General features: G+C 49.6%; 2 protein-coding genes across 5 annotated transcripts; one reads left to right on the top strand and one right to left on the bottom strand.

Annotated features, from left to right (window-relative positions):
* The first annotated feature begins 39 nt into the window (after positions 1 to 39).
* On the top strand, positions 40 to 4,165 carry BCS1L (BCS1 ubiquinol-cytochrome c reductase complex chaperone). 3 transcript variants are annotated; one of them, XM_055397622.2, is made up of 8 exons: positions 40 to 190; positions 1,386 to 1,751; positions 1,850 to 1,989; positions 2,207 to 2,401; positions 2,622 to 2,685; positions 2,916 to 3,085; positions 3,315 to 3,432; positions 3,853 to 4,165. In XM_055397622.2, exons 2-8 carry the CDS (start codon positions 1,432 to 1,434, stop codon positions 4,103 to 4,105), a joined length of 1,260 nt encoding a protein of 419 aa, XP_055253597.1. In that variant the 5' UTR covers positions 40 to 190; positions 1,386 to 1,431; the 3' UTR covers positions 4,106 to 4,165. The 3 variants fall into 3 exon arrangements, with proteins under 3 accessions (XP_055253597.1, XP_055253598.1, XP_055253599.1); XM_055397623.2 differs by having other exon boundaries at positions 173 to 242; XM_055397624.2 differs by lacking the exon at positions 40 to 190 and adding an exon at positions 249 to 676.
* Positions 4,166 to 4,612: 447 nt separating this feature from the next.
* RNF25 (ring finger protein 25) lies at positions 4,613 to 13,889 on the bottom strand. 2 transcript variants are annotated; one of them, XM_055397621.2, is made up of 10 exons: positions 13,807 to 13,889; positions 10,920 to 10,994; positions 10,594 to 10,696; positions 10,441 to 10,508; positions 10,273 to 10,342; positions 7,331 to 7,402; positions 7,089 to 7,232; positions 6,664 to 6,753; positions 5,474 to 5,608; positions 4,613 to 5,270 (listed from the first exon to the last, which is right to left on the bottom strand). In XM_055397621.2, the coding sequence occupies exons 1-10, from the start codon at positions 13,845 to 13,847 to the stop codon at positions 4,692 to 4,694; spliced, it is 1,377 nt and encodes a 458-aa protein (XP_055253596.2). In that variant the 5' UTR covers positions 13,848 to 13,889; the 3' UTR covers positions 4,613 to 4,691. The 2 variants fall into 2 exon arrangements, with proteins under 2 accessions (XP_055253596.2, XP_055253595.2); XM_055397620.2 differs by having other exon boundaries at positions 4,615 to 5,270; positions 6,664 to 6,756; positions 13,807 to 13,888.
* Positions 13,890 to 13,916: the final 27 nt, after the last annotated feature.

Below are 13,916 nucleotides of genomic sequence, written 5' to 3'. Positions count from 1 at the left end.
GCCCCGCCCCCACCGCCCCTGGCCCTGAAGCCCAAGGAGTACCATCGAGAGTTGTGGAGCAGAGTGGTGTGGCCGTCTCGGTGGGTGTGACGGGAAGTAGATGAAAGAACTCGGGGGCGAAGCCAAGTGGAGAGTGCCCGAAGAGCCGAGGGGTGAAACCATCGAGAGGAAGGGCCAGAGAGTCATGGCGGTAAGGGGGAGGAGTGACCGATTGCTGCAAACCACGCTGCTGGAGGCGCGAGGTCGGGTGTGGAGGGGGTTCAGGAGGAGGCTTCTGGGCGTCCGACAAGGACCGGGAGCGGAAAGGGCTTTGTCTGTGGCCTTCCAGGCATAGGAATTTTGGAATCCCGGATCCTGTTCTGAGCTTCAGCAGAGGTCACTGCTGTCAATTCACCGCAATGGGTGCCGGCAAGCAAACCGGCGAGGGGTCGGGTGAAGTGTGCTAGAAACGATTTGACCTCCTACCCCTTCAGGATCTTACAGCCTAGAATCAGACCCAATCACATTTTATTGCGCGGCGGGGAGTGGAATTCGGGGAAAACTCCGTGGAGAAGGTAGCAGATGGGCGGGATTTGAACTCAACATTTGAGGGAAATAAAATGGGCCTTCCGAGTCAAAGAGGAAAGAGGCTTGTGTATTTGTTCAACAGAGAATATTGGGAACTAAGCCATTAAAGGTACGTGGGCCCCGTGTTGTGGAGGCAGAGGAGTTTTCACCTAATCCAGGGACCTGTTGAGAGCCAATCATTGGAGGTGTTGGAGTAGGGAAACTAATAGCATGAAGAAAAATCTCGACCCCTGTATAGCAGTTTGGTGAAGCATGACCAAAGTGGAGCTCTACTAAGATGCCACTTCAAGAATAAAATTAATTTCGAAGAGACAGTTTAGATGGGAGGTAATAAAAGGGCTAACAGGACATTAGCATGTAAAGTAGATGAGAGGATACCTGAAGGACATGATATGTGATAGCACGGCATGAGGATATTGACAGGTTAACAGAAGAGAGTAAATTCTTCATCCCCTGCTCATTCTGGCCAGTGGACCCTTTTCTATCTCAGCTGGTCCCAGGGACCACAAAAATGCTGTCCGTCTATTATCCTGAAGTCGGTTATTTCATTCAGACAAATTTAAGGAATCTCCAGAATAGCCGTCTGGCAGGACACAGGTATGAAACAAGATAATGAAAGGCAAAATGGGACAAGTGGCTCAGAGTCTCATCCCTTGGGTCCAACACCAGCCCCACCCCACGAAGGGAGGATATTGAAGCACATTGTAATACTGACCTGTCCTTCCTCTCCCAGCTTTTGTGGTGTGGGAGAGGAATTTGAATCCTTTTTTTAAACTAATCTTGTGCTTTATCCCATCTCTACTGCTCCCCATCTCCAGGTCTTGAAAATGCCTCGGGGCCCGTGAGGTTCAGTGTTCTTTCAAGATGCCCCTCTCAGACTTTGTTCTGGCCCTGAAGGACAATCCCTACTTTGGGGCTGGATTTGGGCTGGTGGGTGTGGGCACTGCCCTGGCCCTGGCCCGGAAGGGTGCCCAACTGGGCTTGGTGGCATTCCGGCGCCATTACATGATCACACTGGAAGTCCCTGCTCGAGACCGGAGCTATGCCTGGTTGCTTAGCTGGCTCACCCGCCACAGTACCCGAACTCAGCACCTCAGCGTCGAGACATCGTACCTTCAGCACGAGAGTGGCCGCATCTCCACTAAGTTTGAATTTGTTCCCAGCCCTGGAAACCACTTTATCTGGTAAGGCTGGAAGCCAGAGAGGGCTCTGAGAGTGGAAAAGAATGAGAGGAGGTGGACTTGACCTGTTTGTTCACCTCATTTTCCTCATTCTTACTCAGGTATCAGGGGAAATGGATCCGGGTGGAACGGAGCCGAGAGATGCAGATGATAGACCTGCAGACGGGGACTCCTTGGGAATCTGTCACTTTCACGGCTCTGGGCACTGACAGAAAAGTTTTCTTCAACATCCTGGAGGAAGGTGTGTGTGATGGCACAGACAGCCTTTTTGGGGGTGGGGTGGGTGGTGGCAGTTGCAGGGATGGAGTATGTGACATCAAAGGAAGAGGAGCTTGGAGAGGCGGAATAGGAGGATCTAGGCCCGTGGGAGCAGGACCGGGGGACCGTTTGGCACAGCTCTGCCTAGTAGCATGTTGCAAGGGGTAATTATGGATTTTGTCTCATCTTACCCGTCCCAGCTCGAGAACTAGCTCTGCAGCAGGAGGAAGGGAAGACAGTGATGTACACCGCTGTGGGCTCTGAATGGCGCCCCTTTGGCTATCCACGCCGCCGGCGGCCACTGAATTCTGTGGTTCTCGAACAGGGTCTGACTGACAGAATTGTCAGAGACATCCGAGAATTCATTGATAATCCCAAGTGGTACATTGACAGAGGTGAGAAGCAGCTGAGGTCTTGGTGGCCAGATGGGGCAAATGTAAAGCTCTATCCTCATTCCCATAGATGAAGGGGAAAGAAAGGTTGCCTAAAAGGAATGATTTCTTCTAATGCCAAGGCCATCAGACCTCCAGGGAGCAGGGTTGGGGATGAATGTGGGCATCTAGGGCAGAGTACATGATTCATTTGTCTTGATGATCATCCTGGCTGTATTCCTAGGCATTCCCTACAGACGTGGCTACCTACTCTATGGGCCCCCTGGTTGTGGAAAGAGCAGTTTTATGTGAGTAGAGTCAAACTTCTCTTAACCCTCAAACTGGAGAGAAATTGGGCTGGTGGGGTTGGAAAGGGAAATAAATGGGGGGAACAGGAAAACATGAGACACATGGAACACTAGTGTGAGGTGGTGGAAGGGTTAGGCCTCGGATTCAAAGCTAGCACTGGGAGGAACAAGCAGTTGGACCCAAGGACCAGTTCCCAGCTTGCCAATTACCCATCACCCCTCCTCCATAGCACAGCTCTGGCTGGGGAACTGCAACACAGCATCTGCCTTCTGAGTCTCACAGACTCCAGCCTCTCAGATGACCGGCTCAACCATCTGCTGAGTGTGGCCCCACAGCAGAGCCTGGTGCTGCTGGAAGACGTGGATGCTGCCTTTCTCAGTCGGGACCTGGCTGCCGAGAGTAAGTGAGGGGGGGTTAACGGCACGGCAGGGAGAGCAGGTATTTTTAAATGAGGAACAGTGGAAGAAAGGAGGAATCCAGAGAGCAGGTGGAGGACACTTGGGTTGGCAATCAAGAGTCCACTGGAGACAATGGATAAGTAAGGGGGCACGGTAAGCAGGGAGCAGAGAGGAGTGCTAATTTGAAGTAGGGCTGTGATCACTCATGCTTCCTTTCTACCTTCCTCCAGACCCAATAAAGTACCAAGGTCTAGGTCGGCTCACTTTCAGTGGCCTGCTCAACGCCCTGGACGGTGTGGCTTCCACCGAAGCACGCATAGTATTCATGACCACCAACCATGTCGACAGGTAAGGACTGAGGTACTCAGACCTGGAGGCAAGACTGCATCCCCCTCAGCATCTCTGGAGAATCAGGAGGTTCAGAGGAACCATTTTTGGGGGTGCTAGTGGCACTGCCGGAGAAGGCAATGGCAAGCCATTCCAGTACTCTTGCCTAGAAAATCGCATGGACGGAGGAGCCTGGTGGGTTGCAGTCCATGGGGTCGCTACTAGTCGGACATGACTGAGCTACTTCAGTTTCACACACTGGAGAAGGAAATGGCAACCCACTCCAGTGTTCTTGCCTGGAGAATCCCAGGGACGGCGGAGCCTGGTCGGCTGCCGTCTATGGGGTCACACAGAGTTGGACACGACTTAAGCAACTTAGCAGCAGCAGCAGTAGCAGTGGCACTGCTGCCCATGATTGCTCTCGCTGCCTTCTCCTCTTAGGCTCGACCCCGCCCTGATACGCCCCGGGCGAGTAGACATGAAGGAGTACGTGGGCCACTGCTCACGCTGGCAGCTGACCCAGATGTTCCAGAGGTTCTACCCGGGGCAAGCAACTTCCCTGGCTGAGACCTTTGCAGACCGTGTCCTTCAAGCTACAACGCAGATCAGTCCTGCCCAGGTGCAGGGCTACTTCATGCTGTATAAAAATGACCCTGCAGGGGCCATTCAGAATGCAGACTCTCTGAGGAGGTGACAACCGGGCTGTGCCCAGCCTTCTCCTCCTCCAAGAGATCAATAAATACCTGCCAAGCTACTCTAGTGTCTGACTTTTGTCCTACCTCCCCATGTTGGCACTTGAATAAAATCCTGGGGCTGTAAACATGGATGTCTCCAGGGACTCTCGGGTATCCACGTATACAACTGCTAGGGACACAGCCTAAGACAAAGTGGGAAGAAGACAGACTGTAGTAAACAGGAAAGTACTATCCTCCACCTAAAGATATTCCAATACGTATAGACAGAGAGAAGCGGCTGCATGCACAGTGGCTTATGTAGCAGGGTGGGGCCTGCATATTCTGCTTAAATGTTGGCCTCTTCTAGTTTTCCCTGGAACCCACTATTCTAGCTGAGATGTCAGACTCCTCCTTTATCTAGACCTCAATCTCTTGAGAGAAGAGACTTAAGAACAAAACTGGGGCTACTCTGGCATGCTTGTCTTCCTAGAAATTTAGAAAGAGCCACACTTCACGGGTTAGGCACTGCTGAGTAAGGAAAGCCAAACAAGGCCAATCTCTTTATTACCCACTCCCGACCCAATTCCCTGTCCCCCCACAGTACTGCTAGGAACCATCCTCTGACTCGAGGCTCACAGGTTCTCTTTGAATACCAGGCCGGTAGGCTCCCCGACCCCGAGGCAGGCGGGGGTAGGAAGAAGCCGGTGTCCGACTCTTGGCGCGTTCCCAGTGGGCACAGTCCCGAGTCCTGCGGGGTGGGGGACCCTGCCATTCGCCAGGCCCTTTATCTTGGGGAGGAGCTTCACCCCCTTGGTTACGAGACTCTGGCTTTAGGTCCATGGACTCTTTGATGGGCCCCTCAGGAGACTGCAGTTCCTGGGTGTCACTGGCACCTTTGAGGGTACTGCACTCCCCTCCTTTCAGGTGCCTCCGTTCAGGCTGTTTCCATGGGCCTCGACTGGCCCGGCGGGGATCGAGCACAGCTTTCTGGGTCTCGCCCAGCTTTGGCAGATGTGGCCCAGCCCCTGGAGTCTTCTCACATGTGTACTGGGAGGCCATAGGCAGAGGAGCTGACAGGGCAGTGTGAGTAACTGATGTGGTGGATGGTTCAGTGGCAAGGGTGCTGGGCTGGTGGGATCCTCTGGAGACATCTATAGCTGACTCGGGTTCCAAAGGGGCAGGAGGCTAGGAGGAAGTGAGCAGAGGCTGTGATGGAGATACAGTTCCTTAGAGCAGGGAACTGCAGGACCCTTGCCCAGAGTCTAAGCCAACCGCCATCAGCCTAGACCTCCCAGGGTAGAGCAAAGATCACCCGTGGGCCATGGCAGGAGGGTGCTGGTTAGGAAGGTAGCTGTCATCAAGGGAGGAGAGGGAAACGCTTCTCTCACCTGCTGAAGGCTGATGAAGTACCGGTTACGCTCAGCCTCAAGGTCAATGATACCCCCCCTCTCCTGCTGTCTCTGGTACAGCCTCTTGCGCTCTTCTTGCTGGCGCAAGCTCTCTGCATCAGGCTGGTACAGCTCCTGGAGGGAAAGGAGCAGAGTGGAACAGAGGGAAGAATAAACAGAAGGCAGACCTGAAATCCCTGCTCTTCCAGACAGCCTCAGGAGATGGGCTCAAGGTTCTTGGTTTTATCCCTTGGATTAGGCTCATTAGAGGGCTTCCCTCATAGCTCAGTTGGTAAAAAATCAGCCTGCAACGCAGGAGACCCTGGTTCGATTCCTGGGTCAGGAAGATCTGCTGGAGAAGGGATAGGCTATCCACTCCAGTATTCTGGCCTGGAGAATTCCATGGACTGTATAGTCCATAGGGTCGCAAAGAGTTGGACATGACTGAGAAGTTGTGTTGGAGAAGACTTGGAGAAGTGCAGACATGAAATTAAAAGATGCTTACTCCTTGGAAGAAAAGTTATGACAAACCTAGACAACATATTAAAAAGCAGAGACATTACTTTGCCAACAAAGGTCCATCTAGTCAAGGCTATGGTTTTTCCAGTAATCACATATGGATGTGAGAGTTGGACTATAAAGAAAGCTCAGCACTAAAGAACTGATGCTTTTGAACTGTGGTGTTGGAGGACTCTTGAGAGTCCCTTGGACTGCAAGAAGATAGAACTAGTCCATCCTAAAGGAGCTCAGTCTTGAGTGTTCATTGGAAGGACTGATGCTGAAACTGAAACTCCAATACTTTGGCCACCTGATGCGAACAGCTGACTCATCTGAAAAGACCCTGACACTGGGAAAGATTGAAGGTGGGAGGAGAAGGGGACAACAGAGGATGAGATGGTTGGACGGCATCACCAACTCAATGGACATGAGTTTAGGTAAACTCCAGGAGTTGGTGATGGACAGGGAGGCCTGGCATGCTGCAGTCCATGGGGTCGCAAAGCGTCAGATGTGACTGAGCAACTGAACTGAACTGAACCGATAAGACTCATTTGGAACAAACTTTAGATTTCTGCTGGGGGCCACGGCTTTGCAGAGGGGGCCCAGGCAGCTTAAGCCCAATTCCAGAAGTCCCATTCAAAGCAGACAAGATGCCATTGATCTTGATTTAGATTAGAAGAGAGTTCTCTTACCATGGGCTGCTGGGGTTCAGGGGCTGCTTTCAGGGAGGCAAGATCATACACGAGTGGCTCTCTGCACACCGGGCACTGCACACCCATGGCCTTCTGAAAAGAGAGGTGAAATCACACCCCTGCTTCCCGGCCCAGGGCACTCGCCAGCTGGCCAGCCTCAACTGCAGAGGGTTGGGACAAAGGGGCACGGGCCTACCCACCCAGCAGTGAGTGGGTACAGAGCAGGGGCTGCTGAGCTAGAGGTCTGAGGACCTTCTGAAACCACATGCAATATGATTACGTAGATATAAGGATGCCCTTTTTCCTGGACAGAGGAGAACTTTCATTCATCTCAAAGGTACCTATGACCCTGAAAAGGCTAAGAAGGCCCTGGAATGGAGGGATAGAAAGGCTGTGAGTCAGGCAAACAGGGATGAGGAGTCGACCTGTTCGGGTGCGGTGTGCTGCCGCTCCTGCTCTCGCTCCCGTCCCTGGGCCTGCAGCTCGTGCTCCATGTGCTGGATGTACCGGGCCAGGCAGTGGCAGTGGAAGTAGTGGTAACAAGGTGTTTTGGTAAAGGCCTCCTTCTCCTGGAGGGAGGGTAGAGGTAGGACACTGTCAGCACTCTCTGCCCTGAGCCCCTGTGTCTGTCACCTGCAGACCCCCAGGTCCCAAAAGAGTAACCCACCTGGAAACCATAGAGGCAGATGACGCACTGGCCATGGGGGATGTTGTTATCCGTGAGGATTTCCTTCCCTTTCTGAGAGGAGAGAAAAAGCTGTTCAAATAGGGAGGCAGGGGCCGGAATTGTGAATGAAGTTTGTCATCTATTCCCAGGTGTGACTGGCAGGGATGTCTCCCATGGGGCCAGTTTGCCTTGTGGTCATGCATTTCAGTCTTGCTGACCATTTCTGTTTAGAATCAATCCTTCCTTATGCACCACCCCCTCCCCAGCAAATCTACCTCGCTCCAAAATCCAATTTAATTGTTTTTCCACTCATTAAGTCACTTGAAATACTGGGGATGAAAATAAAAACAACTTAGAAAAAAAAAGTGTTCAGTTAAAACTCACATCTTCTGGGAGGCCTTTCTTTAAGTATCTCTCCCTCAATGAGCCTGTTGTGGAGTCAGCTTTCAGAAAGAAAGTGAAGGCATGGACACCCCAAATGGACAGAGAACTGGAAAGGGAGCAAGCTATGAAATACACATGTGTGCTGTCACTTGGATAGTGACTACTCTGGAATTCCACAAAGTTCAAAGCTGCATCATGGAGGCTGATTCAGAAATGCTACAGTGCTCCATGCCTATTCTGACTCCTAGCCACCCACCTTCATTCTTTTCTGAACATTTTCCTTAAAAACTGAAAGCAGAGGAAAACAAGGCTACATCTGTGTTTCTGATCTCAAACAAAAGGTAGCTGTGTATGTAACTTGTAGCTCTAGGCATAATTTCATGTGGATTGTTTCCTTCATTAGGGTAAAACTCTGAGAAAAAGAACCAAGACTCTTTCTAGTCAGCTCCATTGGCAGACTACCAGAGATCTCTTCAAGAAAAGTAGAGATACCAAGGGAACATTTCATGGAAAGATGGGCACAATAAAGGACAGAAATGGTATGGACCTAACAGAAGCAGAAGATATTCAGAAGAGGTGGCAAGAATACACAGAAGAACTGTACAAAAAAGATCTTCATGACCCAGATAACCACGATGCTGTGATCACTCACCTAGAGCCAGACATCTTGGAATGCGAAGTCAAGTGGGCCTTAGGAAGCATCAGTACGAACAAAGCTCCTGGAGGTGACGGAATTCCAGTTAAGCTATTTCAAATCCTAAAAGACGATGCTGTGAAAGTGCTGCACTCAATATGCCAGCGAATTTGGAAAACTCAGCAGTGGCCACAGGATTGGAAAAGGTCAGTTTTCATTCCAATCCCTAAGAAAGGCAATGCCAAAGAACGCTCCAACTACCTCACAATTGCACTCATCTCACACGCTAGCAAAGTAATGCTCAAAATTCTCCAAGCCAGGCTTCAACAGTACGTGAACTGTGAACTTCCAGATGTTCAAGCTGGTTTTAGAAAAGGCAGAGGAACCAGAGATCAAATTGCCAACATCTGTTGGGTCATCGAAAAAGCAAGAGTTCCAGAAAAACACCTTCTGCTTTATTGACTATGCCAAAGCCTCTGTGTGGATCACAACGAGGATCACAACAAACTGTGGAAAATTCTTAAAGAGATGGGAATACCAGATCACCTGACCTACCTCTTGAGAAATCTGTATGCAGGTCAGGAAGCAACAGTTAGAACTGGACATGGAACAACAGACTGGTTCCAAATTGGGAAAGGAGTACATCAAGGCTGTATATTGTCACCCTGCTTATTTAACTTTATGCAGAGTACATCATGCGAAATGCCAGGCTGGATGAAGCACAAGACAGGATCAAGATTGCTAGGAGAAGTGTCAATAATCTCAGATATGCATAAGACACCACCCTTATGGCAGAAAGTGAAGAAGAACTGAAGAGTCTCTTGATGAAAGTGAAAGAGGAGAGTGAAAAAGTTGGCTTAAAACTCAACATTCAGAAAACTAAAATCAGGGCATCTGGTCCCATCACTTCATGGCAAATAGATGGGGAAGCAATGGAAACAGTGACAGACTTAATTTGGGGGGGCTCCAAAATCACTGCAGATGGTGACCACAGCCATGAAGTTAAGACGCTTGCTCCTTGGAAGAAAAGTTATGACCAACCTAGACAGCGTATTAAAAAGCAAAGACATCACTTTGTCAACAAAGGTCCATTTAGTCAAAGCTATGGTTTTTCCAGCAGTCATGTATCGATGTGAGAGCTGGACTATAAAGAAAGCTGAATGCCGAAGAATTGATGCTTTTGAACTGTGGTGTTGGAGAAGACTCTTGAGAATCCCTTGGACTGCAAGGAGATCCAACCAGTCCATCCTAAAGAAAATCAGTCATGAATATTCATTGGAAGGACTGATGCTGAAGCTGAAGCTCCAATACTTTGGCCACCTGGTGTGGAGAACTGACTCACTGGAAAAGACCCTGATCCTGGGAAAGATTGAAGGCAGGAGGAGAAGGGGATGACACAGGAGGAGATGTGGATGGCATCACCAACTCAATGGACATGAGTTTGAGTAAGATCCAGGAGTTGGTGATGGACAAGGAGGCCTGGAGGCCTGGTGTGCTGCAGTCCATGGGGTTGCAAAGAGTCAGTTGTGACTAAGCGACTGAACTGAACTGAAATGGCAGACTACCCTTCAAATGTTCATTTATGGGTAGACCCTCCAGGAAAGATCTCTAGCTACTATCAGTTGCCAATGCCAGGAGAACAAGAAACACACTCTTCAGCACGAAAAATACAAGTTAAAGAGGAAAAATAATTTTGTCAAGATGCTGGAATAGGCCACTTGCGGAAACTACAGAACTGTCTTTTGGGTAGATTTTTTGAAACAGAAGACAGTCTCATCTTTCTGGATCAATTTAGGCCTTACCTAAACAAGAACTAAATGAATGTCTCCAAACACATTTAAGATTCTAGGCCCATAACCTCTGTTGAGAGAAACTGCTATAGCTGGAAGGGAAGGCCATTTCCCCAGGCGAGGACACCTCTTACCTCGATGAGTTCATAGAGCATGGCAGTACCCAGTCCAGCCTCAGCCACGTGGCTCAGCGCCTGTGAGATTCTGGTGGGAGAGAGCAAAGCAAACATGAGGCCTGCCCCCTTCCCTCTCCAGACTGAGTTGTTTCCCACGTTTTTCCTGCTCTGACTAGCCCAACTCACTTGTGGATCTGTTCATCTGAGAGTCCTCGGGGGTTACGAATAGAGATTTGTGGCACCTCGTGGGGATACTAGAGGGAGAACATAACATGTTACTGCTAAGCCCTCTACTGCAAGGCCTCTCCCTTCCTCCCGTTGCTGCCTTAGAGGCTTCACCTGTGTTGGAACCTGAAGCACCAAAGTGAAGCAGACATACTGGGAATCCTGGTCCTCTGCAGTGGCAGGGTGCAGGGTGATGTAGATTTCCCATGGCGACAACCTGCAGGTGGATGAAGTAGAGACCCGGGATGTGACTGTGTACGGGCTTGATGGGAAGACAGTGAAGTGGGCAGAAGTGAGCATCAGGCTCTTTCTTTTGGGGTAATTAAAGGAACAATGTTTGTCCACATGACAGAATTATTTTTGAATCAAGGCTCACAGATACTGCATGGAATCCTCTTATTACCAAGGGGACTCTTGCCCATCTCCAGTTGAACACGTACCTGCCATTTCCTTTAACCACCTGTAGTTCATCCAAGTAGATAGACTCTAACACTTCAACTTCAGAGGGAAGGACCCTAGAGAGACAGGGGGAGACTGACTTACTGTTACAACTCTTCATATTAAGTCCTACTAAGGTCAACGAAGGCTGGCTTTGTAGAAAAATGGCCATGTGTCTGAGTGTATTCTCTTGCTAACCTTGATAAAAATTCAGGAAATATTTCGAATTTGTCAAGTGGCCAGGTAGGAAGCATGGGAATCAGTTTTAGAGATCATTTCTGCCAACAGATGAGGAAACAGATTCGCCGAAAGATGAAAAGACTAGCCCAAATCTCAAGGCTTAATGGAGGCAGAACTGGGACCAGAGCGAGGTTTCCAGCTCCCTGTTTTAAGTTTCATTGCACTGTTGGCTGTTTGTTAGTGGCCATCTCCCTGACCCAGAAATATGACACTCATTGATTAGCATTAAAGTTACCAGTACCACTTCTGGCTTTCCTTTCACCAGTGTTCATCATGGATCCCAGAGTCTACGCACACTGCCAATACCAGTCATTGCAAACCTCCACAAAGGAGATACCAACCTGAACAGAACAGATCTATGTGCTGTAAAGGCTGTGCTGCAATGGAAGAGCCATCAGCCTTGGAATGAGGAATAGGTACCAATCACTTACCAGCTACGAGATCTGAGTAGTTTCTTTTATCTCTCAGCCTGCATTACCCTGTCTACCACATATAGACCACATATAGATACTATCACCCACTCCAGGGTTATCATGAGGATGAAAGGTGATTTGTTTATGTGAAGTGCCTAATAGTATTCTGACTATAGTAGTTAGTCTATGTCCCCTTTTTTTCCTGTTTGTGTATAACCTTTTCCCATAAAAGGAAAGACAGAAGAATGTAGTTAATACTCAATATATTTATGATCCCTGTTGTCTGACTGATCTAGCTCAACCCGTCCAGGTCAGGATCCTGTGGTCCTGATGTAAATCAGAAGACACACATTTCCTTAAATGAAACAGGAGGTGCAATGCCACTGAAGATGAATGGCTGGCTTGAGGTCACAGCTTTACCCAGATAATATGTGGCTTGAGGTCACAGCTTTACCCAGATAATATGTAAATGATAGATGTTTGGTTTGCTTTCTCATACTTATATCTTATCCCTTCTTCACTAAGAACAGAGTTGCCCTAGCTTGGGGGGGGGGTGTGGGGTGTGTGTGTGTGTGTGTGTGTGTACAGAGAAAGATTGATTGTGTGTGTGTGTGTGTGTACAGAGAAAGATTGATTGTGTGTGTGTGTGTGTGTACAGAGAAAGATTGATTCTCAAAACTTTAAAAGTCTTTTTAAGTCTTAAGCAGACAATATATAAAATAGATAATGTAGATAACAGTTGAGTAGTTCTCGTTGGCAAGAGCATCAGAATGTTAAGAGCACCACAGACTAGCTGTACAATCAATACTGCCCTAGTCATGGCACAAAGTGTCCCCTTAGAATCTTAAAGTCCCCCTGAATAAGTTGTAAACCATATCTGCTGCTGCTGCTAAGTCACTTCAGTCGTGTCAGACTCTGTGCGACCCCATAGACGGAAGCCCAAGAACACTGGAGTGGGTTGCCATTTCCTTCTCCAATGTGTGAAAGTGAAAAGTGAAAGTGAAGTCGATCAGTCGTGTCCGACCCTTAGCGACCCCACGGACTACAGCCTACCAGGCTCCTCCACATCTAGGAGGTCTCAAAAAAGGCCAGCACTGGCTGGGCTCCCTGAACCAATGAGACACTGAAGTACAGCCTCCATCAAGAGGTCCTTCAATACTTCACACACCCTACCTGTGACTTGGGCTCTGGATGTGAGATATGGGATGGGGCAGTGGTAAGATGATGACAGAAAAAAAGGGTAAGGGGAATTGTAAAATGCCCTAGAACTAAGAACACAAGTTTTGGAATGAGATAACCCACTCCAGTGTTCTTGCCTGGAGAATCCCAGGGACGGGGGAGCCTGGTGGGCTACCGTCTATGGGGTTGCACAGAGTCGGACACGACTGAAGTGACTTAGCAGCAACAGCAACCTGGATTCCTAGTGATAACTATGTACCTTTTGGCAAATCATTTTACCTCTTCAGGTCAGGTGGTCTCAGGTGCTACACCACAGAGTTGCTAATGAAAAGGAGGCTTCTGTATGTTACAAATCCATCTTCTCAGCTATTCTGAGGTGGATGACACACCCACTTTTTCAACATTTGAGGACACTGACTCACAGAAGCTAGGTGGCCTGGTCAGCATCACATAGCTAATAAAGTGTGAAGTGAACCCATATTTATCTGGTTCCAAACTCCAGAGTCCTTCCAGGTTCTGGTCCCCTTGTTAAGAATGCTTAAGGGAAGGACTAGGAGAGCTTTTGTGAGGCGTAAAGCTTTATTCAGACAACAGTCCTCATTGGTGCTATCGGTAAGGGAGAAGGCTGAGGCAAGTCTCAGCGAATCAGACTGACTCAAGGCGAACGAGGAATGGGGGACTGACTGGAGGATATCGGTTCCGGGGATAAGGGATGGGGGAGAGATTTGATAAACAGGCATTCCCCCGCATCGGGACCTTGACAAATCCACTTCAGACAGAGAAAATGGGACGGCGTGAAGTCGGATGAACGACCCAGATAAGGCGCGGCCCGAACTGGCCAGGCCGGCGCTGATGCGGTCTCCGGTTCAGACAAGCGCCCCTCCACCACCCACCCGCTCCTCAGTCCAGAACTCTCTTAAGTAGAAATGTCAGCGTCTCTGACATCCCTCATCCCTCGGCCCGCCACACACACCCGCCGTACGGACCGTCCGCGGCTGCCGCTAGTCCCCCGGACCGGATCCAGGCGGTCAGCCAAAACCCATGCCCCTAAAGTTACCAGTCCTCATCCCCTGCAGCTGCCGACGCAGACACCGCCATGTCTCCTGCGGCCCCCAGCCGGAACCGGAAATACTCTCCGGGCGGTCGGAGGCTGCGAGTTAAAGACGG

Source organism: Moschus berezovskii, chromosome 2 (assembly GCF_049115385.1).
Source record: "Moschus berezovskii isolate FMDL1 chromosome 2, NW_MosBer_1.0, whole genome shotgun sequence".
In the NCBI taxonomy this organism is placed as follows: domain Eukaryota; kingdom Metazoa; phylum Chordata; class Mammalia; order Artiodactyla; family Moschidae; genus Moschus; species Moschus berezovskii.
The sequence above is the reverse complement of the archived record's forward strand: the minus strand, read 5'-3'. Positions and strand labels throughout refer to the sequence as shown.